Raw genomic sequence first — 25,246 nt, forward strand, 5'->3', positions numbered from 1 at the left:
GAACTGAGCAGTAGCAAAATTATGCTGTTTTCAATTTCAGCATCCTGCTGGCTTATTCTTGCTTCTTGGCAAATTCCTCCCACAAAGGGGGTTATTGAACTCTGATTCCTTTGCCTCTTAAATATATAAATGTGGTGAATAGAGGATTACAAATCAATAACAAAAAGACATCCCACTCTGTGAAAGGACATTTCATTATACAAAATAGTGCATTATTCTACCATACAAAATGGTGCATTATTCACCGATGCAAACAATAATACATTAAAATGCGTTTTGCAAAAGAACATCTCACTATATATCCCAACAAGCAAAGGACAAAGTTAAGAAATTCCACAATTGGAAAATGCAGAACATCCAAGTCACTTTTCTATATATATATATATATTTTGATGTTTCTTTTACCTTACTTGAGCCAGTTTAACAAAATAATCTGAGATATATTAGAGTTCTATCCACACCATAAAAGGGAGATCTAAGAAAACGATGGTAAAAAAAATTCTATTTATTAGAAACCTGTCATTTCTTTTCTTTCTCAGTCTGTATCTGAAACTCCCTTGAGAATTGTTCATGACCCAAGAGCAATTTTTGCTAATGGCTAGTTGCTGAAAAGTTCGAAACTCCGTTGGATATTTGGCGTGCTTAGCGGCTATTTACTAATTGGCCCACATTTGACATTTCGGATTCATCAATCATGGGCATAAATAGATAACCATACCCAGACCCAGACCCATTTTTATTGGTATGGCTTAAAGGTACCCTATTTGTTTCACGTAATATGTTTTCTTGGCTTATTATAATTTTTCTTTATTATCAGATCTAAGATACCAATAATAAATTATCGATTATTTCAAAAGTTTCTAAACTATTAGGATATTGTAAATTTAATTATTTAACCATACAATTCTAATAATCAATTGATTTTTGGTGTAGTAAGGATTTAAACCATAAATCTCTTAATAAAAGGAGAAAAAAACTTTAAAAATTGAGCTATTAGAACACACATGCATTAAAACTTATTATAAACCAATAATTTAAGTTGGGTCCGGTTAACAAATGGCATTTGTTAATTGACTATTTTAGAAAAGTTTTAATATAACTTTCATGTGAAATATTAAAAAAATAAAAATAAAAAGAAGTTAGTTTATTCTCTTTTTCTATAAAAATTTCAAAAATATTTCTTAATTCAATGCCTGTTAAACCAATAACACTCTGTTTACTTGGAGAAGAACTTCAAAAACATGGGCCGAAGCCCAAGTAAGAACGAGCAGGCTTGGTCCGAATCCGGGTCACGCTGCGAAATTACGAAAATAGCCTCACCATGTTCCCCTAGCAAAAAAAATCACATGGTATTGATATATAGCATTAGCTACACCAAAATTCCTCTACAAATCTGTGCTCTCTCTCTCAGCTTTTAACACACAAACCCCTCTCTCTCTCTCTCACTCACTCGCTCTTGTCGGCTCGCCCTCAAAACCGACCCAACCCGACCCGGTTTTGCGTACGAGCTGAACCAACCAGGTCCGGCTCTCTCTCTCATTTCTGTCTAATTTGTGGTTTGTTTTTCAGTTTCGATTTTCAGATTTTTGATTCGTGCTTGTTTTTGTTTAGATTATTGTTTACCATTAGATTTTTTTATTTTTTATTTTTTATTTTTTTTTAATTATTTATATGTGGGAATGAACTTTGGGGGATTAGGGTTTTGGAATATCAATCCGAGTCTGGGTTTATTTAGGGTTTTGATAATTCTTTTTGTGGGTATTGGATTTTTTTTCTATAAAATGCTTTAAGATAACGATTGTGACGATGGTGAAATCAAGACCCATTTTTATGCTTGGCCTTTATGGGGGGGTTTTGTAGGGTTTTTCTTTTATTTTGTTTTTGATATTTTAGCTAAACAATTTGGGTATAGTTTTATTTGGGTTTTTGTTTTTGCTTGGATTTCTCTTTCTCTTTTGGGTTTAGATGGAGATTAGGGAATAACAATCGAATTTTATGGTTTCACTGTTGCCTTTAGTAATAGAATAAGATTCTATGCTTAATAATGCTTTTTTTCATTGTGGGGTCTCTTTAGAGTGATTTATAAAGAAAGTTTTTATTTTTTATTTTTTTATTTAATGGAAATTATCAGGTATGCCAGATTGTAATCTTGGTGCATTTGTGAATTTCCAATTTTGCAGAGTAGTGTGCTGAGTGTGGTAATTGATTTGATAGCTTTTGGTTTGTGCAGTTTTCTTGTGTTTGTTGAGAGAAACATTCGTTGATTCTTTCTTCGTTGGATTTTTGCGGAATAACCAAAACAGAAAGTTCTTTCATTTAGAGGGTCACTAAGAAACAACCAAAAATGTCGCGGAAGGGTTTGATGGAGCAAGACCTGAGTAAACTGGATGTAACAACGTTACATCCACTCTCCCCTGAAGTTATATCTCGGCAGGCTACAATAAATATTGGTAAGCTTTGTTCGCTATTGAACTGCTTAAACCTCCTTCACATGGTCATTGCAACACTTGAGCTTATTGAATTTTTCACACTTCTAGTTGGTGGTTTTCTGGTGCTCCTAAGTTTTTGTTGAAGCTGATGATTTGGAATTTAACTTATTGCATCAGGCACCATTGGTCATGTGGCACACGGAAAGTCAACAGTCGTAAAAGCAATATCCGGTGTTCAGGTGATTTGTTTTTTCTTTTACAATTTTCAATGCATTCTTATTGGATGCATGCACTGCTATTAATGTTTTGAGTTATAGTATAGCTGCAGTGTAGCAATAATGTATTTTATTCATTTTACATGGCTATAGAACAGAGACAAAGTTCTCCTCTAAACCGGTTTGGAGGAATATCCTCCAACCTATTATACATTGTTTCAGATGGCCTTCCACTTGTAATTTTACCACGTGATTCATCAAATCTTTTAAACAAGTCACATGATTATTAAATAGGCAATGTGATTAAAAATACATGTGGATGTTCATTTCAATTGCCACATGGCTGGGTGGAGGTTTGGAGAAAATTCTGTCCATAAAACTATATGCTATCCAGTATATGGGGCAAGTGCTAGTAATTTTGGACATGAAAATCACCTTATTAATTTATTTATGCTAATTCCAAAAGATCATTGACTCTTAAATTTTCTTCACTGTGTGGCTTTAGGCACATGATTTTTTTAATGAGTCATGTGACTTGTTTAAATAATACACATGAATAGTCTTATAATTTGCCACGTAATGGGTTGGAAAACATGTTTGGTGCCCAAAGGTCCTTGTATATTACTGCCCTAAATCTTTCAACAATGAGTTGGAAAGTTGGTTATCTTTATATTTACTTAGATTAATTAAAGGTCATTGATTAACCAAAGGTTTCTCGGTAGTGTTAATTGGTAGCCACTATGGAGCTGCCACTGGTGCAATTTCTTTCCTTCAATTGAGACTAACCTTGGCTTATTGTCATTTGTTAAAGCTTGTAAATGGATAGGAAAAATTAATTTGGGCAAATTGTGTAAGTGTGGAACATAGTATTTTTACATTTTCCTTTGCAAAAGAATTACACATTAAATTTTTACTTGAACCTCAATGTTTTGTCACTCATCTGCAGACTGTTCGTTTTAAAAATGAGTTGGAGCGCAACATCACTATCAAGCTTGGTTATGCTAATGCAAAGATCTACAAATGTGAAGAGGAACGGTGCCCTAGACCTATGTGCTACAAGTGGGTAACTATTCAACAAATCCAATTATATCTTTATTTAGCTAGCAACATGTCATTAATATGTTGCAATGTTCATGTAGGGCTTATGGAAGTGGGAAGGAAGATAATCCTCTGTGTGATGTGCTGGGATATGAAAACTGCAGGATGAAATTGCTGAGACATGTCTCTTTTGTGGATTGCCCGGTAAGGTTCAAGTGCTTTTTATTAGATATTGTGGTTTTATGACTAGGTAGAATATATGTCAATTCATTTAGGTTCCATGATGTATTGTATAGATGGTGTTATAGGCATTAGGTACAGAGATTGGGTTGTCCTTTAAAGTTGAAGTGACATTGGCTTAGGCAATGTTCTATCTTGATTTTTCTTTACTATTTAGTTCTTACTAGTATTGTATCTATCAAACCATTGATTTTCTCTTTATAATTAGGGACGCTCATTTTATTGCATGTAGTACCTAGTCTTTGATCCTCTAGTCATCCTGAAGTTTGTGATTTGAAAGTTCTTTTGAAACTCTTGAACAGACTTAGGCCTGTATTTAAGAGATTCTTTCTTAAGGTTCATAATGTGTTAGATCTGTCAGTTTGTAATTCTTTTAGAATGCAACTTTTCCATAATGTAATTCTTTAGGGGCACTGTGTACATGTCATGGATATTAGGTACTGCCTCTTTATAAAAAAATGTCTGGAATTAAGAAAGAGAGTTTGTGGAGGCACGTTTCTCTTTATTCTATGATGATTTTCTGAATAAAGTATGGTGCTTGCACTCAAATATTATAATGCTAAATCTTGATGTATCTCATCTTAAACTTATGTTGATATGATTGTTTCTTAACCTATTCTGTAGGGTCACGATATTCTCATGGCTACAATGCTTAATGGAGCTGCAATTATGGATGGAGCTCTACTTCTAATAGCTGCAAATGAAAGCTGCCCCCAACCACAAACTTCTGAGCATCTTGCTGCTGTTGAGATTATGCGCCTCCAACATATAATAATCCTTCAAAATAAAGTAGATCTCATTCAGGAAAATGTAGCCATCAACCAGCATGAAGCAATCCAGAAGTTTATTCAGGTAAGTTCTTTTAGACCATCTTTGATGCACAACATAGTTCATTATTTAGTGTGCTGAATATTTTTGCTTGATTCTTTGTTTATCAGGGAACTGTTGCTGATGGGGCACCTGTGGTACCAATTTCTGCTCAGCTGAAGTATAATATTGATGTTGTGTGTGAGTATATTGTGAAGAAAATCCCCATTCCAGAAAGGGACTTTGTGTCACCTCCTAATATGATTGTAATCCGGTCTTTTGATGTCAATAAGCCTGGTTATGAGGTTGATGAAATAAGAGGAGGTGTGGCTGGTGGAAGTATTCTCAGGGTATGTTTCTTCCATATGAATTTGTGCAAAAATTAAGAACCATTTTAAGTGCCATTCATTCCTGCTATTGGCACATGGTTGTTAACTGCTTTTAATATGGAATTCTCTGAAGAATGATGGTTCATGCTATTCCACATCATTGGTTGAATCATGCATGCAACTGATGTGCACATGGATGTGTCTTTGGTATTGTTTCAAACAATTAAATTCCACCAGAAGGCCAAAGAACCTAAAGAAACATTTTACATTTATCCGGTTTGCTTATTCCTTTGGGATTGGGTTCCTCCTGTCAATTCGTCCCACTTTTTGTTTCTATAATCTGTTAATCAACATTGTGTTGGTGATTACTTCAAGGAAGCTAGAAAATTGATATCCTGTGGGCCTCTCTAAGCCTTGGTTTGGACCATTGATTATTTGATGACATATATAATAGAAACTTGGTACATGAAAATTAATTATATTCATGATTTTATCGGTTGGTACATGAAATTTATTTTATGTCAAGGCCTCATTCTAAGCTTCGTACTTTGTAGGGTGTTTTGAAGGTAAACCAATTTATTGAGGTTCGTCCTGGGATTGTTGTTAAAGATGAGAGTGGGGGCATCAAATGCACGCCGATATATTCCAGAATTGTTTCTTTATATGCTGAGCAAAATGAGCTGCAATTTGCTGTGCCTGGAGGTCTCATTGGTGTTGGCACAACCATGGACCCCACTTTGACACGTGCTGATAGGTTGGTGGGTCAAGTTCTTGGTGAAGTTGGATCACTCCCCGAAGTTTTTGTTGAGCTTGAGGTAAAGGGCTAATCTGGAAGTTTCTTTTATTAGTCCCTTGACTGGATTTATTTTATTTTTGGATAAGTTAGTCTCTTCACTTGATTAAACTTGATAGTTGTATCGATGAGGAAACTCAATTAATTCTAGCTCAAACGGTACCTTCTCTTGTAAGAGAAAGGTGGTGGATGAGGACCCACTGGTTTGTGTGACTAACAATTTTTGGAATAAGGTTTTATCATTGAGAAAAAATCTTTTTGTTTGTTTGTTTTGTTCTGTTTATTTATTTATTATAAATATATAGAAATATTTAAATGATATGCAAGCACCCCTTAGTATAACTCAAATGCTTTTCTCTCATGTCGGATTGATGGATTTGGTCTGGCTTTAAATGGGGCAAGGCATATAATATTAGTAGAAATAATTACTATATCTGTGTTTTCAAAAAACAAGAAATGTCTATTGCTGTGCATTATATAATGCCTGTTTTTTAGAGCATTTGGAATGAACTACATGACTGCTCAGCGTTCTTTTTTCTGATTTTAAGAAGTGACAGTTAAGTTCTTTTTGGAATTTCCTTTCTTGGTTTCTTGTGCTAGTCCCCTTTCTTTTGGGTTTAAGTAACTCATTTTTTTGGACCATTCTGTTGATTCGTATGCCTTAGGGAACCATTTATATAGAGTCTGGTCAAGGATGAAATGGAATGCTCTTTCATGTGTTCTCAGACAATCCTTTTATGCTATACTTCTGTTACTATGATTTTGCAGGTTAATTTTTTCTTGCTGCGGAGGCTTCTAGGTGTCAGGACTAAGGGCACAGAAAGGCAGGGAAAGGTCACTAAACTGACCAAGTCCGAGATTTTAATGTTGAACATAGGTTCTATGTCTACAGGGGCAAGAGTTATGGCTGTGAAGAACGATCTGGCAAAGTTGCAACTCACATCTCCAGTGTGCACTAGCAAAGGTGAGAAGATTGCCCTTAGTCGGCGAGTTGAGAAGCACTGGCGGCTTATTGGTTGGGGTCAGATTCAAGCTGGAACCACTCTTGAGATCCCACCTCGCCCTATTTGAGTTAAATCCCTAAACAGGTAGAAAGAACAACCAGTCAAATCTTTAAAAGAGAATTAAGGAAGATGTGGGAAGATGGACATTTGTTGGGAACCATTTTTGTTAGGTGGAGAAGAAAACAGTGCTTGCATTGCTGTTCCCTGTTTTGTTTCTTTTTTCCTATGGGATTGTGTTACTTTGTGCTGATATCTTATTTTGAGTTTTGGACTAGAGTATTTTTTATGAGGCTGTTTCTTATGGACCTCCTCACAGTCAGACATCGCATTCTTGTGAAATTCTCTTATACAATATTGGAGGATGGTTTCTTTGCGAATCTGTAATTTCTAGAAATGGACATTGGTCATCTACTTAGGCAGGTAGATAATTATACTCCCAAGGACAATACTTGATATTTTTACCCCCAAGCTGTTGTTGACAGCCTTAGCAGTAATAATAACGGCTTAACACCCAATAGACTGAAAAAAAAAAAAAACCCAATAGACCGAAAAAAAGTGATTAATACGGTTCATTGTAGATACTCATTTACTATTGGAGGTAAAAGAAAATGAAAAAAAAAATGCTACAGATTTGGTTCTTTACAGCTAGAACTAGTGAAGTTGACTCATTAACCATTTGTAGTCGCTACAGACACCAAAAGAACTGCAAGCAAAGTTTGGATTTTTAAGCAAACCAAACACCACCTTAGCATCTATTTCCACCACGAGAAATTATAACTGCATAGATGTAGCTAATTGTGAACCACTTTGCACTGACAATGCTTAGCTAGAACAACTTGTAGCCATGCCCACTGCTTCTGGACCAAGGTACGTTACCCAAAGAGGAAGCTACTGTCTGTTGGATTTAAACCAATCTATATTGGGATCTGGGGGGCTATTAGTCTAGATACTCCACTTGACTGGAGTATCAATGCACAACCGTTTCACTCTCTGGTGGTTCAAAATTGAATGAAATACCACAGCTTTAGAGATTCACATAGCAACGGGTCCTTGATGGAAAAAAACTTCCCCAACTAGAACCTAGTCATAATAAGTTAATAACCAGATAGCCGTTGGAAGCACTCTATGGAGAGTGTACATGGAAGATTTCAGAAGATCTGCAATTGACATGAAGCCAATCCTGTAGGGAAATTCTTTTATTAATATGATAGGATTTGAACCTATAACATTTTTTATTATTTTATATTATTAGAGAAATACACCTATTAGTTTCTTTTTAGTATAGGTGGGATTCAATTTCAATCTCCATATTCAATGTCGAGAGAACTTGGAAAGAAAAACTTGTTCCAAAACATTCCAGTAGTCAAGCCATAGGATAATCTAAAAGAGATGAATTAATGATACAATAATGCTGCCACACATGGGACAAATTGGATTAGTTTGTATTCCCTTGAATGATAAGCATGTAGCCTAAAACCTCTTTGTAAGAAGTACAACCATAAGAAAGATTGCATGCGATAGGTGGGAACTTTCCACAAGCATTTAAGCTAAGTATTGTGATTTGGAAGGGTGACTAGGCAGTCTAGGCCATATTAGCGTTGTTAAAAGCACACTTAGGTGTGCTTAAAACTCAAAGCTCAATGCCCCAAGGTTTGAGCACTTTGTTTGGCAAAACAAAAGCTCATTTAATGAAGCATGCTTTAGACATGCTTTTTTGGTGCTTTTTGAAGAAGCACAAAGCATGCATAGTTGTGCTTTTATTTTATTTTATTGCTAAAACTGATAGAAATCATCAAAATTAATTGCTTGATCTTGAAAGTTCAAAGCCCCAAGGTTTGAGCGCTTTGTTTGACAAAACAAAAGCTCATTTAAAGCAACACACTTTAGGCATGCTTTTTTTATTTATTTATTTTATTGCTAAAAAGGATATGAGTCATCAAAATTAATTGCTTGATTTTGAAAGAAATGATATGGATTAATGATTTACTATACAACCACTATTATAAAGGTGTTGAATTACACAAACAATTATTATTGTTTTTTTATTTATATGTTTATAGATACTAACAAGATTAATTTATTTTTCTTGTGCTTTTTGGTCTTTGATTTTTAGATATATGTTGATTGAATCATATACATTAACTATCATGGTTCTGTATTTTTATAAAACACAACATAATTATAGAAAATATTATGTTTAAACTATGATATTATCCATTAACAATTGTTTTCAATTAACTAAATAAAATTTTTAAGAAACTTATGTAAAAGTTGAACCTACAAACATTATACAATTGCACTAACATAACGGGTAAAATTTAAAATATAAAAAATTTGAGAGTTGATAATTTTTTTTTACCATATCTTACCAATATTTCTATAAGAGGTTATTAGATAAATGCTCATTTTATCAAAAAAGGCTTGATGCGTGATGCGTGTGCTTTGCGCCTAAGCTCTAAGAGGATTTTGAGCTAAGTGAACTTGATGCAAGTCGAGATAGAAATCCGTTGGTTGAAGCCCAATTAGTAGGGATGGTCGGTTCTAAACTTCCAGTGGCCTGATTAGAGATCAAAATAGCTCTCTAATTGTATCCTATCAGTTGTTGCAAAGTCCCAAAGAGGAGATTCTCCTCATCACCTTGACAAGGTCCTGCAAGGGGAGGCTAAATGGCAGAGTCTAGTTTAGTTTGAAAACAAAAAAGTAATACTAGAGGTTCTTATGAATCATGAAACAGTATGATTCGACTAATTAGTGAACAAATAACATAAGACCCCTGAAATGAATGCTATTATTTGCATGAATTACTTGAGTTCAAAGAGCATCTTGGTCCATTTGAGGATAGGAAAATAAAGTTTGAACATTTTTTGAAATCAAAATATAAAAAAAAAAAAGAAAAGAAAAGGAAAAAGAAAAAGAAAAAGAAAAGCATGTTAATTAAGGAGATTAAAATATAGTATGGTTTTTTAGATGATAGGATGACAAAAATGTGTAGTCCTATTAGTTTGTGGATTAGCCAACCCCAAAAGATTTGAAACTAAGGTCTTTTTGTTGTTTTTGTTCAAAAAGTGCTTTATAACTTTGTTGGTCTTATTTTGTTTGGGATCCGTTTATTTTGCTGAAATTGAAAACTTTTTACTAAAAATATTGTAGATAAAGGTAAAAATTAGTTGAAATAATAGGGCGAGACCCATGAATAATACCAAAAAGTGCAATGGAGCCAATAAATAGTAGCAAAAATAAGTTGAATAGTAAAATAAATTGCCTTTTTAATATGGAGCCAAACGCACACTTTATGTTCTGCTTCTGTATTGAATTTTCCAATTTGACTCTCATTTATGAGCTTTTGATTTGCCCCATTTTTGCGCTTGCACACTTGGGTTGACTAAAGTGTTTGTTTGGGAATAACATGTTTAATTTTTTATTGAAAGTGTGCTAATGAATATTTGTATCTTGAAAATATTTGAATAACTAAGAAAAGACGGGAAAAAGTAAGATTCTTAAAAAGTTGTACATAAAAGCTGTACATAAAAGCTAAAAGCTATCCCCAAACACACTCTAAATGCCACTACAAGATTATTCACTTTTTTAGCTACCACTACTATTGAAATGGAAATAGTTTGAAATTTCATGGAAGAAGTTGGGATGACAAAATTCTAGTGGTTTCCGTTTGATAATGTTATTCTAGTAATGTTGTTTAAGTATTGTGGAAATACATACAGGTGAAAAAATGTTGTGAAAATACGTGTTGTATTATTTAAATAACGAAAACTGTTGTTTAAACAACACAACCAAATAGATATTTCATATGGTTTCAAAAGTTCACTATCTTCACTGGAAGATAGTAAAGTTATTATACCAATTTTTCTATAAAGACTTACCAACTAACTATTTCTCAACCAAAAAAAAAAAAAAAACTGACATTATAATGAATATAATTGGTATCATTTCAACAACATAATAAATAAATACATAAATAACTTTTTTTTTTTTTGGTGATCAACAACAATGCGACACATCAGTTTGTAAGTTCATGTAATCACTCACTAATTTTTACAAAATCAGGTGCTTCTACTGGATAAGTGGAGATATCACTCCATGCATTGGCTATCTCAAACTTTGAATCATAAACACACTTCCACACTGCGCTATTACACTTAAACCCACTCCCAAAGGCAATTTGCCAGACCCTATCCCCCCTTTTCATCCTCCCTTTTGCTTCTATGTAAGCGAGTTCATACCAAATTGAAGAAGATGAAGTATTTCCAAATTTATAAAGAGTCATCTTCGAGGGCTCAACATCTTGTTTTCTCAGGTGTAGATTCTTTTCAATTGCTTGAATAACAGCTTTCCCTCCTGCATGTATACAGAAATGCTCAAAAGCCTTCTTGAAATCAGGTATGTAAATGCTTGTTCTCCTTGTAGGCCACATCTTGTGGCATATTATGGAACACCCATATCTAAGTTTCTCTTTGAATGGCAAAACCAATGGTCCTAGTGCAGCAATATTTGCTTTCAATGCAGCTCCAGCCACATGTAGTATACCCTTTGATATAGATACCCCAACCTTGTTCTCAGAGTCCACATCCTGATAGACACAAGCATGGGATACATCATCTTGTGCTTTGTTTGTTCGAACAAGGTGTTGTAGCTCATACTTTGCCTTGCTCTTGTCTTCTTTACGGCTAGATAGTAATATAGCTGCACCTCCCATTCGAAAGAGACAATTGGTTAACAACATGGGTGGGTTTTTGCCAGTGTACCAATTCAAGTGTAGGCTCTCTGTGCTGACAATTAGAGCCAAAGAGTTACAGTGCACTCTCAACAAGTCTTTAGCTAGCCCCACAGATATGATTCCAGCACTACATCCCATGCCAGAGAGATGGAAGCTCATGACATTGCTTCTCATTCTGAACTTATTAATTATCATAGAGCTGAGAGATGGTGTAGGACAAAACATACTAGCGTTAGAGATTACAATGTCAATAGCTTTGGGGTTGATACTGTTTTTCTTAAACAAGTCCGAGACCACAGAAAAGATAACTGTCACAACCTCTTCCACGGCAAGTGGAAGAGATTTTCTAATTGGTACTCGAGCAAGTGAAGGAGGAATGCAAGTTTCCTCACTGAACCCTGATTTTTCTAAGATTTTGATCTGGAAAGCAATGCTGTCAGGATCCATGTTATTAAGAAAGACAGCCTCTAGGAACATTGACTTGGGTAGCCTATAAGAGTTGGGAGGTTTGTAGCAAGCAAAGTCTAGTAAATAAATGGGGACTTTTCTTTTGTATTTAAGATATAGGACAATTAGTCCTGCAACTACTACCATTAAAAAATGGTGCAGGGTGTTCCAGATAATGAGCTCGGGGAGGCTAGAAATGATGAGTCTTAGGGTCAGTATTGCCATGGATGGAGGTTTAGATTTGTTTGTGGTCTTGACAGAATTGAATTAATTTAAGTTTGTTTGGCATGCATTGCATTGATTGGCATATGGGTTTTAAGGTTGAGGAGGTATGGGGTATGAATATTGGAGAGAGGGCATGATAGATGAGGAGAAAGAAAAAGGCAAGAGGAAAATTGAAGAGAGGAATATGTATAGGGCATTGAACATCCTTTTGGTGCTTGTTTCAGAAATCAAGTTGTGCACGCAATGGTCAATTTCTTTCCTAATGCGGTTTCTTTGCTAAATGATGGTGGCCAAATTATCTTAACAAACACTCATCCCAATTCTATTTTTGTGCAAATGTGTGACAGTTATTAGTGATCACACATAATCTATGAGTTGAGTTTATATATCTTTATGGTTTTATAAATATGTGGGCACAAGTATATATATGCTTATGGGTTGAATTTGGAATCATGTTTTAACGAAATGGTCTCCTAATTTAATTACTTTCATTAGGGCTTGGAGTGAGCCCTTCGTAGGGGTTGGTTTAGTTTGGGGCATTTTCAATCTAAACCAACATCGTTCGATTCAAAAATTGCCATTGGTTTGAGTTAATTGAGCTAGGCTTTTTTGTCCTAGCCATTGGGTCATTTATCTCTTATATTGAAATTAAACTTCCTATGTTTTCAAAAAAAAAAAAAAAAAAAAAATTTTAAACTTCCTATAATTTTTTTTATAAATAATTCTTAGGTGAGTCAAAACAAATAATAAGTAAAAAGTTTTCATCCAAATTTCTAATACATCAAACTAGCAAAATAGGAATTACAAGTACTTACTTTTTCTTCCTCTGTCATCATCCATGAACTTTTTGTATGTCATTCATGGAAGGCAATTGTCAACCCTACAGAACATCTATGGGAAACCGTATGTCCACATCTATGGGAACCTTATGTTACATCATTCTTCTTTGATCTAGCATAATATGTAATATTATTTTGTTGGGCATTTTTTTAAAGATAATTTGGATGGGCTTTTGTGGGCTTGTCTTGTTCCTACTCCAACTATGAAAGGCACTTTAATAATCTTGCCATATTGCCTTACACTATCATTAATTAGTTCTAATATCACTAGTTGGGGAGAGAAGACTTTGAGAATACTCTAGTTGAAACCTTAATATAACATATAGGATACTACATAACCCAAAAATTATTATCTCCCCAAAAAATTTCACATAAATTATGAAATTCTCAGATTGTGTGGATTGGATTGAATGAGTTTGTGTTGTGTGAGCATATGCAATATTGATCAAAGAAAAAAAAAAACTTTGACTAAATTAATATAATTTGGGAATCTTAAATGATCACGATCTAGATTCATATGTGGCAAAATTTTTTAAAGTATTAATGCTCAAAGTCACTTCTAGCTGTAATTCTTTTGCTGGTGTCCAAAGTAATAACGTATTATGTATGTAATTCAACAAAGTAATAAATAAATTGGTTTGGATAATGAAATATTCATTATTATATATGTTGTGAAATTAAGTGTGAATTTGAATATGTTTGTATATGGACCGTAATAAATAATATACATATAAAGATGGATTGAGAATTAGTGTAAAAATTATAAATGTGTTTACTTTGTTAAATACTAAATAATACTCTTAGAGTCATGCTAATGAGTGCTCTTAGGGCATTGGTTAACAATCTATTTTAGGAAAGTTTTGACACCACTTTTGTGGGAAATGAAAACAGCTGTCAAAATATTAATTTTTTTTTCTTTTCTCATAAAAACTTTCTTTAAATGGATTATTAACCAATGCTTTAAGGGCATTCGTTAGCATTTCCCATTCTCTTAACTAATCAAGATTACATGTGTTTCCTCGGATTATATCTGGTTTACTTGTTAAATATTGCTCCTTGCCTATTCCGTAAGGCCATTGACAACGGCCCATTTTGAATCCATAGCAGCATGTAAGCAGTTTTACTTATTTACATTGTGAGTTACTTTTTATATATTTTTTTTAAGTTCGTCAAATTCAAAATGAACATGTCCACACTAGCATTAATCACTTCATGCAATAGTATTTCTTAGCCAATGCAAATTTGTGACTGTCTGTATGCATATTCCACAACGACTATCCGCAGCAAGAAGCAATTTCATGTGGCTAGAGCATGAGATCACAAAAAAGAGTTGAAAAAACCAGTTTTACGACTTTTGGAAGTGGTGGAGTTATTAATGACCACGTAAGAAATCAATTAATTTGATCTGGGCACATCTAGCAATGAGCCTCAAATAGAGTTAGAGCTCCAATATTGCCCCAAAAAGGCAATTAAGGGCAGTACAGAACGAGAATTTTTTCAGGGAGTCAAAGATTAAAAAAAGAAAGAAAAAGATCACTAAATTTTTTCAAACAAAATGATTTGAAGGAAGCTCCTCTAATCCACTAGCAACTTTTTTTTTTTTTTTTTGGGTAATATTTGATTTTTCAAATCCATTCCCTCAAGGCCTTCTTCAATTCTTTCATTCATGACTTCTTATATTCTTCCAATTACATTTTGTACAACTCTTCCTCTCCACATTTTCACTCTTATTCTCCCCCTCTTCTTTTGGACCCAAGCAATATCTTCCAACAGTTCTTTCTCTTCCATCTTATTTTTCATGGAAAACGTTTGGCTCCAAACATTTGGAGCTATTTTGCTCTAACTTATTATATGACGGTTAAAGAGACCATTCATGTGTAGTTTTTGTCACATGCTCTTTTAATATATTATGTGGCTTGTTTAAGTAATACACATGGATAGTCTTATAAATTATCACATAATAAGTTGAAAAAGGTATCTCCAAACAAGTTTGGAACTAAACTTTTACCATTTTTCATTACTCTTTTTACCCATTTATATATCATAAACTCCATTTCTTTAACATTTTAATTGTTTTGGTGGTTTTTTTTTAATTGTTTCTAATATTTTATTATTGATCTAATTGTTGCATCACATTTTCTATAAATTTTCTTTTCATTCATCTCATTATGATATGATAACATAAATAGTAACTGTTGGAATGTTCGATATAAATTTGATAAAATCCAAAAACTAAAAAAATTGATTCAAGAATAGTATTTTCATTTTGACTCTATCAAAACTCACAACATTATGTTTTACTCACCAAAACTACAAAAAGAGAAAGAGATCATTTTTATATTATAATCTATTCCTCGTTCTTTTAACTACATCAACACCAAAACATACAAACATAATTAGCCTTCACTTTCTTAATTTTTCCAAATTCTTATTCTAATAGTTGAAATTGGAAAATTAACTAAAAAAAAAAAAGCATAGAAAAAAATGGCATATTTTCGAACTCAAAAATTTAAGCCTTTTGTATTCAAGATTTTTTTTTTTTTTGATAATGATTAATTTGAAATCATCCTTTTCATAAAATTAATTCCACAAAGAGAGGGCATGCTTAGAGGAATGGAAGTCAGAGCTTTTGTCTAACCCATATTTATGGTAGTGTTGAGGTCCTTGAGGCACTGGTGGTTCTAGATGAGTTGATACCTTCAATATAGAAACACTACATATGGGCAAGTTGGCTATTTATATTTTTTGGGCTTCTTTGGACCAATTTAACTTTTGAGAGGAAGTTACTTACAAGTCTCCAAAGTATAGACTACATACTTTTACAATAAACCCCATTCAAAAAAAAAAAAAATTAGGGGCTGCAAGGAAGGCCATGGCATCACTTGGTCTCTAGATTAGATTCAAATCTTTGATCCTAAATTGTTGTCAACATGTTTTATATCGATGTACATACTACTTTGTTGTTATTATTTTCTTATTTTTACATTTAAATAAATTAGTGGGTAATACAATGTAAAGCCCTTGATATACTGGGGCAAATATAATTAGTCTATTTTATTGAGATATTAATGCACTTCTTCTACCCGTTCAATGGGGTGGATCCCGAGGTTACGGCTCATGCAATTAAATATTTTATATTCTAGATAGTTCGTTTTTATTTGAAAATATTTTTAATTATAAATGTTTACTAGAAAATATCAATTTTAATATAAAAACTTATGAAATAGAGATAAATTTGTTAATTGAATCTCAAATAGGATTTTTTGATAAATTTTTACTCAACATAAAAAATATAGCACAAGATTTTAATGAAATTCTCACACGTCAACAAAAAATTCATAAAAAATATATATTTTTATTCACTTATTATATATAATTAAAGATAATAAAATAATATTAACAAACTTCCACATAACATTTTGTGTTTAATTGCATTAAATGGCTCAATATATAAATATATTTGTTATATTAGTTAATTATAACATTTTTTGTTTAATTGCATTAAATGGCTCAATATATAAATATATTTGTTATATTAGTTAATTTAGAATTTCAAGTGACTCACTATTATTATGAAGGTTGTGATAATATATATATATATATATATGTAATTTGTAATTAATTTGTGCATAACTTGAACATGAACTGATGAACATGCTACCAATTTAAATATGAAAGAAAGAAAGAAATTCCGCTTAAATTTATTGCACTAAGCCTCAAACTATATCAAGTTGCCTACTAGTAGGGGTAACCCCACAAAGTCGGAATCCATGGTGAAGGTGAACTTCATGTTGTACAACATGAGAGTTATTATCTCTCTTGACTTGCATAGAGAGCTCTAGCTTCGTGATTTATGTCAGAAAAATCGGCTGCAACTTGGCCACACTTGTCCTATAAAATGGTTGAACGACCGGCATTTCTACTGCAAGCCAATTTCAACTATCGATAGAGCAATACACTGTGATTGAGAAATGGCCTTGAAATTAGTTCTTTTTGTTACCGTAATGGTTGCTGCATTGGAACTTCCAATAGCTAAAGGCACTAGTCCTGTGTTTGAGGTCCAGCCGTCTTTTGTGCCATGCAGTTTAGGTGCGAATGTTACTGCCACCCCACCTTTCCCAAGTAAGTTTGCTCAGAATTTGTTACAGTTAGTCCAATGCACCATGACTACACACATTAGTCTCAGCTAATAAGGTACTTCAATCTCACCATTGCTTTGTTATGTTTACTTCTAGATGCTCAAGTACAACTGCGGTGTGGAGCTGGAAATGTGGTTGCTAGTACAACAACCAATGCCAGTGGAGTATTTTCATTTTCCTTGGATTCTACACGAGTTTTTCTCTCAGCAAAAGCACACTTGAGTAATTGCAATCTAGTGGTTATAACACCCCTCTCCACCTGCAGCTCCACGCTTCCTGCTGTGGGAGTCTTGGAATCGCCCATACAGTTCATTGGATTCAGTCTTTTGAGGGGCCATATTGCTCTCATTTTTAGGCCACTTGGGTTCCGTTACAGTTCCTCAACTTAAGGAATAGAAGAGTATTTACATGAATAAGGTCAATTGAACCAATGGTATAGTATTTTCCTTTCTAACTCTTTAATATTGTTATGAAGATTGTCATCCAATCTGTAAACTCCTTTCCTAATTAAGGAGTACTCCTATTGCTATATATAATTAATAAAGCCTTTAATGTCCTTCAAATGAATATGGACTTAGTTGTGGATTTCGTTTGACTTGTATGTGATAATCAAGGCTACATTAATTGGCAAAAAGCCTTTTTGATGGTGTTCGTTTTGGTATTATTGTACAAAGGAAGTAAAAGTTTAATTTTAAAACTTATTTTAACCGGAATGAATTATAGCATTTAGAATATTTGGTAAACTACGGTGTTACGTGTTGGAATATTTTTATAAAAATCATAATATTTTATATTTATTATTATTTTTAACTATTTGTTATGAGTTGGCTGCCTAGTAAACGTTAGTGGCTAACGTTTTTTCCATTATTCAATCTTAATTCATTGCTTTAAACCATCATCTTTAATTGGTTGAGTTTGTACAGTTTTTATGTTACCATTGGCATTGATATATTATGATTCAATATAACTAGTCGCTAACCCGTGCGATGCACGGGAAAACTATTGTGTATAAAGATGTAAATTATTCTTTTTCTCTTCCTCTTTGATTGTACATTAGGATTCCAGTCTTATAGTTCCTATCCTTGATATGAAATATTAATCTTGATATGAAACATTAATTTACATAATGAAAAATAGAAATCAATCTTAAGTTTAAAATAAAATGAAGAATTAAATCTTTAACATTCTCGATTATCCATAAAACGTATAAAACACAAGTTTAAAGAACTACTTAATCAATATTTCAAATAAATTGAAAAATTGAAAGACAACTTTAAAGTGTTTTTTGCTACAACTAAACTTACAAAGAATCAAACTAAAACCCTCAATTATGGGAAACTCAACTAAGGCCTTAATGGCTTAATGCCGCCTCATACTTGACATTATTACAAAATACACAAGCATTTATTTCAAGCCAAACATAATAAACCACCGCAGACCTATCAATTTTTCTTATGGTGCTTTTCAAACTTCTGCCTTTCAACACTTTTAATTATACAAATATAATATTTATTAATAAAGTAAAGAAAAAAAACAAAGATCAGAAACCTTTTATTTTGATTTTGGGTAGAAATAAACTCAAAGACCCATCCGCACGATTTAATTCTCCTTTTCTTTTGGTTACAGATAGATTGGTGCTCTTCCCAATCATTAAAAAAAAAATTTATTTCATGTCACAAAGGTGGAGAATTTATCGAACTTCTATATAAAGAGATTCATTTTAACCACAAAAAATTAATCATCATTCCAAAAATCTTTCTATATTAAACTTTCTCACTTTAAATATAGATTTGCAACACATGCAATAATTCTAAAATTGAAAATCCATCGTCAAATTGAAGTTGAAGCTGCCCATGAATCATATAATTGGTACCTTGAATGTTTAATCATGAACCTGGCTTTCTACCCTCCTTGTACTTGAAATGTACTTATATTTAACCATCAACATATATATTATATAATGTACCTCTTGGGGAATTCTAGCCCCTATTTTGAAACTATATAGGGACATGCCCCTGTTTCGATACTCGATTACCTTAAAATTGAGTTTTAATGAAATACTCGATTCGTAGAAAATCGAGTTATGCCCAATCAAACTAAAAAAAAAAAAAAAAATTGCATGGAACTCGAGTTTATGGAAATCGAGTTCCAAAACGCCGCTATAGGGCTTTGAAACGTCACTATTGGGCTTAAAAACGCCACAATAAGGCTCCCTGAATATGGGGCAATCACACATAAAAAATAATTTGTAGGAAAACGCCGCTATAGGGATTTAAAATGTCACTACAGGGATTAAAAATGCCACAATAGGGCTCATTGAACCTGGTATGGGGCGATCATACTTATTAAATTTTTTTTTTGCAGGAAAACATCGCTATAGGGCTAAAACGTCACTATAGGGCTTAAAAACACCACTATAGGGCTCCCTGAATATGGGGCAATCACACTTATAAAAAAATTTGCAGGAAACACCGCTATAGGGCTTTAAAATATCACTATAGGGCTTAAAAACGCCACTATAGGGCTCCCTGGATATGGGGCTATCACACTTATAAATTTTTTTTTGCATGGAACTCGATTTCCTGAAACTTGAGTTCCATGCAATTTTTTTTTTTTAAAGTTTGATCGGGCATAACTCGATTTTCTACAAATCGAGTATTTAATTGAACTTGATTTTAAGGTAATCGAGTATTGAAACAGGGGCACGCCCCTATATAGTTTGCAAACAAGGGTATATTGCCAATTTTTTTTTTTTTTTTTTTTTTTTTTTAAATTAAGGGTAAAATGCCAGAATCTCCATACCTCTTGTGTCTCTTATAAAAGAATCCCATATTAATTAACAATAGTAGATTAAGTTGATCAACTCTTTCTCAATCAATTGGGTTGAGAGGTGGATAGATTTGGACCTTACATTCATCGTCGCATCTGCAACCGTTGAAGCATCCCGGCCATTTCAAGTAGTAGCTTTTAAGGAATTAGAAAAAAGTAACTTGTAAGTACATATTATACAATCAAAAACTATACCAACGAACAAAACAGAGGACCATTAACCCCTCAAGCCTCACCAAAACATAGCAAAGCAAATGAAGTAGGACAAATACATAATAAATTATTACAAAGACCTTTTTTGCCTGAAAACTCATACTTCATTTAAAAAAAAAAACACAAAAACAAAAAAACAACAACAATAACAAAGAAGTAGGACAGACGCAATGAAGAGAGCAACAATCACACAACTAAAACAGGCCAACATTGCTGGTTAACAAAACCTTTGTTAACATAGTTCGTAAAAGTTGATAGCCTTTAATAGAACAATTTTCCTCCACCAACATGCAAACATGATATTGTAAATTCCATCGAAAGCAAATTCATCCCCGCTAGCCCTTGGGATTCAAAAAATAGTAAATACATGTAAATAATTTAGTTATATATATATATATATATATATATAGTCAAATGCGTATTATTTCAGGCCAAATGCTTAGAGGATTTGGTTCATAGGATACCTATTGGAAAGAACGAAGCAGAGGTTGCCTTAATTCAAAACTTGAATCAAGAATTGTTCTTTGAACGAATCAGAATTCAGATGAAATATCTCAAATTCAAACCCAAATTAGCCTTCAAATATGGCCCCTATTGAACCAAAACCAATTATCACAAACCAAAATTTCATCAAAAAATTTCTCGAGATGCAAAAGTTTCCCTTTGTCAGCATGATCCAATGAAATCTATCTATTCTCACGATCTTTTCTATTCATATATTCTAATGCAAATCATCTGACTTGGGTTAAAAGAGTCCTATCATGCTACTGCCTTTTTTTATTTTTTATTTTTATTTTTTTTAAAAAATTCGATTCATGTTGATGGGCTGGCCATTCTTTACAAAGGATATTGGTTTGAATGACAGGAGAAAGCTTGGAATGAAGGTAGAGAAGGGAAAAAGACTGGAGGCAGGGGAACATGTATGTAGAGAGAGGCATGGAGGAAATTGTGTGTTTGAAGAAGGAGATGGGATTGCATGAAGAAGAAGAGAGGGAGTTTGATGAGTTTGTGTTACTGTGTTTGCGTTGAAGAGGGAGAGTGTTTTTTTAATCGGGTTTTGGTTTTGGGCAAAAGGAAATTTTTGGGTTTTAGGCTTTTGGCTATTTTTTTTTAGTTGAAATTTTTGGGTGTTTTTTTTCTTTTTAATAATGCCAGGTTTTAGAAAAGTTTTTTTTTTAAATTTTTTTTAATATTGTGCTGACATGGAAAACTGTGGGAGCTTCAAAGGTTTCGGTTATATATATATATATATATAGATTACTATTTACTATCCATTTTAAAGATAATTATAACAACAATAAAGTAAATTTAAAACCCAAATAAACTTGATCTTTATTGTATGTTTCTTCAGCCAATATGAATATGCAGCCAACATGTCCGATTTTAGATGAGAAAATCAATTTTCTTATGGGCACCATTTTCATGTAAAAAAGAAAACTACCTACATTTTTGCTGAATCAAAATTCGAATCTCATGAAAATAAGATATCCTTCGATATACTATATTTTTGGGTAAAAGAAAAGTACTGTTTGAGAGATTCCTATTCTACAAGTGGTGTAGGCTTGTAAGGATAATTAGCATGGTGGCTGAGTTGTTGTATCCCGAGGGCGGCACACACCATGTTATTAGTCTACTACACCGGAAATAGGAATGGCAACGAGTTGGGTTCGGGCTAGGTTTCTTTATACCCGAACCTGCTCCACGGGCTTGTACTCGTTACTTGAACTCGGCACGTATAAAAAACGAGTTTTTTTTTTTTTTTTTTTGTGTTTTTGTTTTTTGTTTTTTATTTTTTTTATTTTTTTATTTTTTTATTTTCAGGCCCCAAACCCGCCTTGTCTAGCCAGGTCAGATTTGGGCAGAATCCGCGGCCCAATAAAAGAAAAAGATGGAATTGAAGCCTATACCTTGGCCCAAGCAAAAAAAAATTCGTATTTTCTCATATTCAAATCTGAGTAGCAAGCACGATTTTCCGATGGAGGAGTCACTGATTAGGAAAAACTTGAACAAATAATCACTAAAAAAAGAAAAAAAATATCCAAAAAATAGAGAAGAAAATTAATGCATGTGTTGAAAATAGAAAGTATAAGTGGTGTTTGGAGAAAAGGAAAATGTGAGAGAAAAGAATGGTGGAGGGCCGGCGGTGAGATCAAGTGATGGCCGATAGTGATAGAGATTGAGTTACAGTGGGAGAGGAAAGTGAGGGAAATGGGATGGGGCGGCTGAGTGAAATGAGAGGGCGAGGGTAGGGTTTATAAGTTTATATATGTATATATATATATATATGGTTTTTTGGTAATTTTAGTTTTAATCGGGTTGGGGTCGGGTTCAGGTTCGAGTTCAGGGCGGGTTTCACTAAAACTTGGACTTGTTTCAGTTTTATTTTAAAAATTCAAACCCAACCCTATTGTTTTACGGGTCGGGTAAAACCCGTCCCCTTAGGGTTGAGTTGGGCCGGATACCCACAGGTCGGGTACTTTTTGCCATACCTAACCGGAAACCCCACAGACGATGGGTATCGTCTGAAGACAGTGACATGGTCCATGCCTTAACTCTACCATTGTTTTGTTATGTTTACTTCTAGATGCTCTAGTACAACTGCAATGTGGAACTAGAAATGTGGCGGCTAGTGCAACAACCAATAGCGCCAGAATATTTTCAATTCCCTCGAATCCTCTCAAGTTCTTCTCCAAACACTATTGAGTAATTTCAATCTAGTGGTTAACACTCCCCTTTCCAGCTGTAACGCCAATCTTCCTTCTATGGAAAGCTTGGCCTCGCCCTTACAGTACGTCGGAAACATTGTTCTTGGGAGCGATTTTCAAATTGGTACTCGAGCAAGTGAAGGAGGAATGCAAGTTTCCTCACTAAACCTTGATTTTTCTAAGATTTTGATATGGAAAGCAATGCAGTCATGATCCATGTTATTAAGAAAGACAGCCTCTAGAAACACTTACTTGGGTAGCTGTTGAGGGCCATTTGTGAGAATCCAGGTAGAAAGAAAGAAAGCCCAATAACAAGGGCAACAAAGAATTGACAAAGCAGATAGCAAAACCATTAGGCCCAAGCGGTAGGAATAATGGATTACAGGCCCAAGAAATAAACAAATGGGTCTTGAAAAGGCAAGTAGGCTCAAAGAAGCTCGGAAAGAAAGAAATAGCATCCCATGGGCAGTGTATGAGGTAGAAAAGCGAGAAAGGGCCGCTGCAGGCCTAAGATAATGCAAACTAAGAAAGTAAGGGGTTTATGGTAGGCTTATAAACTCCAAGGACGAGAATAAGGTTATTGGGCCAGGGAAGCCCAATGAAGTTAGTAAAAAGCCCATGGGAGTGTGGAATTAGCAAAAGGACCGAGGAAGCCCAAAGAAAGCAAACGGGCCAAAGATGCCCAAAGGAAAGTCAAAAGGGACATAGGAGCCCATAAATAAAAGCAAACCAGTGGCCATGCCAAGCCACTAAGAGAAGGAATAAACGGCTGGCCTAAAAGAGGCCTAGCAGGATTAAGTTATTACGACAGGAATAACAGTACGACATTGCAAGAAATAAAGGAAACCAATGAATGGGCCAAAGAAATGTAAGACCCATCATCATACAAAGCCCAGCTCTTGAATGGAGCGGGAAAAACAAAGAACAGCCCACATAAGAGGTAAAAAAACACGAACGGCGAGCCTCTAGACCACAGCAGACGAATGGGCAGCAGGCAAGTTTTGGACATATATGGAATGAAGGCACATGCAAGGCTCAGGCACTACCAGCCTGTACCCAGCCAATACAGAGCATGGTGAGGTCGGGGGGTTAGAAGATCAGAGGGCATGGTTTGGTGGTGGGGAGAGGGGAAAATTTATTTTTATGGTTCCGGCTCAGGCCCTTTCGGGGAGGTGTCTTGTTGGGATGGCTTACTACCCAAAAGAGGCAAGCTGAGTTGGAACCATTAGGTGCATGCCATGAGGGATAGGGAGAGAGAAATAACCCAGACCGTGGTAAGAAAGGGTGCCACGGTAGACTAGCAAACAAAATACACTTCCTTGTTTGGTGATGGGAGGACGACACATAGACGGAACAGTGATGGCCGGCCAGTACACCCAGACCAGACAAAGGGAGTTAAGGGTTAAAACAGTAAAATCAGGTCATGGCAGGCACTATAAAAGGAGGGTCTTGCTGTGAACAGAGGGGAGGAACGACGGAACTTGGAGAAGGAAATAGAAAACTTAAAAGAAATAGCAAAGAAAACAAAGTGAGAAGAAAGAAAGAAATAGTGAGAATTAGAAAGGTGGGCATGCACCGGTAGATTAATCCCTTTTCTCCCTCATGAAATCCGACCCTCTGTAAAAAAAAAAAAAACTCGAAAGCATCTACGCAGAAAACCACTCAGGCCCGTTTCCCTCAGGGCTGTTAATCTCTACGACAGGACTCTTTCCTGAGAGATTGACTGCTTTGAGGAGGGACATTCTCCCTTTTGTGGTTCTGCTCCCGTGGATTGAATTTCCGGTTGAATTCCTCTAGTATTCCGATTAACCCATGATTATAAACATTTGATGTTCTCTGATATTCTTTTCCATCTCTTCCGTAAAAAGAAAACAAATAGTATTGTTATTGTAATTGATGTTAAGGGCTATTTGGTCAATTCTCCATTAAAGTGGCTAGATATTTTCTGTTTATTTTATTATTATTATGTTTGCCTGCCACAATTTGTCTGAAACAGTTTCACCTGTCGTGAACATGTCCATGGCAGATTTGGCCTAGTTTGCGCACAAGCCGGACCAACTTAAGCTGAAGCTGGGCCGGTCCCGACTCTCTTATCCAGAAAACTTGGGCTTAGTGTAGCAGGAGGCAGTTCAACACCTCTAGCACAGCCCACCACCTTACAGTAGCCTATAAGAGTTGGGAGGTTTGTAGCAAGCAAAGTCTAGTAAATAAATGGGAACTTCTCTTTTGTATACAAGATATAGGACAACTAGTCCTGCAACT

At 34.4% G+C, this 25,246-nt stretch overlaps 3 protein-coding genes across 5 annotated transcripts; 2 read left to right on the forward strand and 1 right to left on the reverse strand.

The window, feature by feature from the left end:
* Positions 1 to 1,379: 1,379 nt before the first annotated feature.
* LOC115994956 (eukaryotic translation initiation factor 2 subunit gamma-like) lies at positions 1,380 to 7,234 on the forward strand. Of its 3 annotated transcripts, none has more exons than XM_031119310.1 (9): positions 1,380 to 1,521; positions 2,231 to 2,450; positions 2,607 to 2,668; positions 3,591 to 3,703; positions 3,784 to 3,886; positions 4,547 to 4,774; positions 4,861 to 5,079; positions 5,613 to 5,873; positions 6,620 to 7,234. In XM_031119310.1, the coding sequence occupies exons 2-9, from the start codon at positions 2,345 to 2,347 to the stop codon at positions 6,920 to 6,922; spliced, it is 1,395 nt and encodes a 464-aa protein (XP_030975170.1). In that variant the 5' UTR covers positions 1,380 to 1,521; positions 2,231 to 2,344; the 3' UTR covers positions 6,923 to 7,234. The 3 variants fall into 3 exon arrangements, with proteins under 3 accessions (XP_030975170.1, XP_030975171.1, XP_030975172.1); XM_031119311.1 differs by having other exon boundaries at positions 2,304 to 2,450; XM_031119312.1 differs by having other exon boundaries at positions 2,321 to 2,450.
* Positions 7,235 to 10,833: 3,599 nt separating this feature from the next.
* On the reverse strand, positions 10,834 to 12,436 carry LOC115995492 (probable 3-ketoacyl-CoA synthase 21). Its single transcript, XM_031120079.1, has one exon. The coding sequence runs from the start codon at positions 12,257 to 12,259 to the stop codon at positions 10,892 to 10,894; it is 1,368 nt and encodes a 455-aa protein (XP_030975939.1). The 5' UTR covers positions 12,260 to 12,436; the 3' UTR covers positions 10,834 to 10,891.
* Positions 12,437 to 16,716: 4,280 nt separating this feature from the next.
* On the forward strand, positions 16,717 to 17,804 carry LOC115994152 (phylloplanin-like). Its single transcript, XM_031118210.1, has 2 exons — positions 16,717 to 17,220; positions 17,334 to 17,804. The coding sequence occupies exons 1-2, from the start codon at positions 17,070 to 17,072 to the stop codon at positions 17,624 to 17,626; spliced, it is 444 nt and encodes a 147-aa protein (XP_030974070.1). The 5' UTR covers positions 16,717 to 17,069; the 3' UTR covers positions 17,627 to 17,804.
* Positions 17,805 to 25,246: the final 7,442 nt, after the last annotated feature.

This window comes from Quercus lobata, chromosome 6 (genome assembly GCF_001633185.2).
Source record: "Quercus lobata isolate SW786 chromosome 6, ValleyOak3.0 Primary Assembly, whole genome shotgun sequence".
In the NCBI taxonomy this organism is placed as follows: Eukaryota; Viridiplantae; Streptophyta; class Magnoliopsida; order Fagales; family Fagaceae; genus Quercus; species Quercus lobata.

What these genes read in the sequence shown, in the direction of transcription:
- LOC115994956 (XM_031119310.1), top strand. Translation starts at nt 2,345, where the DNA reads ATGTCGCGGAAGGGTTTGATGGAGCAAGACCTGAGTAAACTGGATGTA. An exon ending in CCTAGACCTATGTGCTACAA is followed by an intron (nt 3,704 to 3,783) that starts GTGGGTAACTAT and finishes ATGTTCATGTAG; the next exon opens with GGCTTATGGAAGTGGGAAGG. An exon ending in AAGTTTTTGTTGAGCTTGAG is followed by an intron (nt 5,874 to 6,619) that starts GTAAAGGGCTAA and finishes ATGATTTTGCAG; the next exon opens with GTTAATTTTTTCTTGCTGCG.
- LOC115995492 (XM_031120079.1), bottom strand. Translation starts at nt 12,259, where the DNA reads ATGGCAATACTGACCCTAAGACTCATCATTTCTAGCCTCCCCGAGCTC.
- LOC115994152 (XM_031118210.1), top strand. Translation starts at nt 17,070, where the DNA reads ATGGCCTTGAAATTAGTTCTTTTTGTTACCGTAATGGTTGCTGCATTG. An exon ending in TGCCACCCCACCTTTCCCAA is followed by an intron (nt 17,221 to 17,333) that starts GTAAGTTTGCTC and finishes GTTTACTTCTAG; the next exon opens with ATGCTCAAGTACAACTGCGG.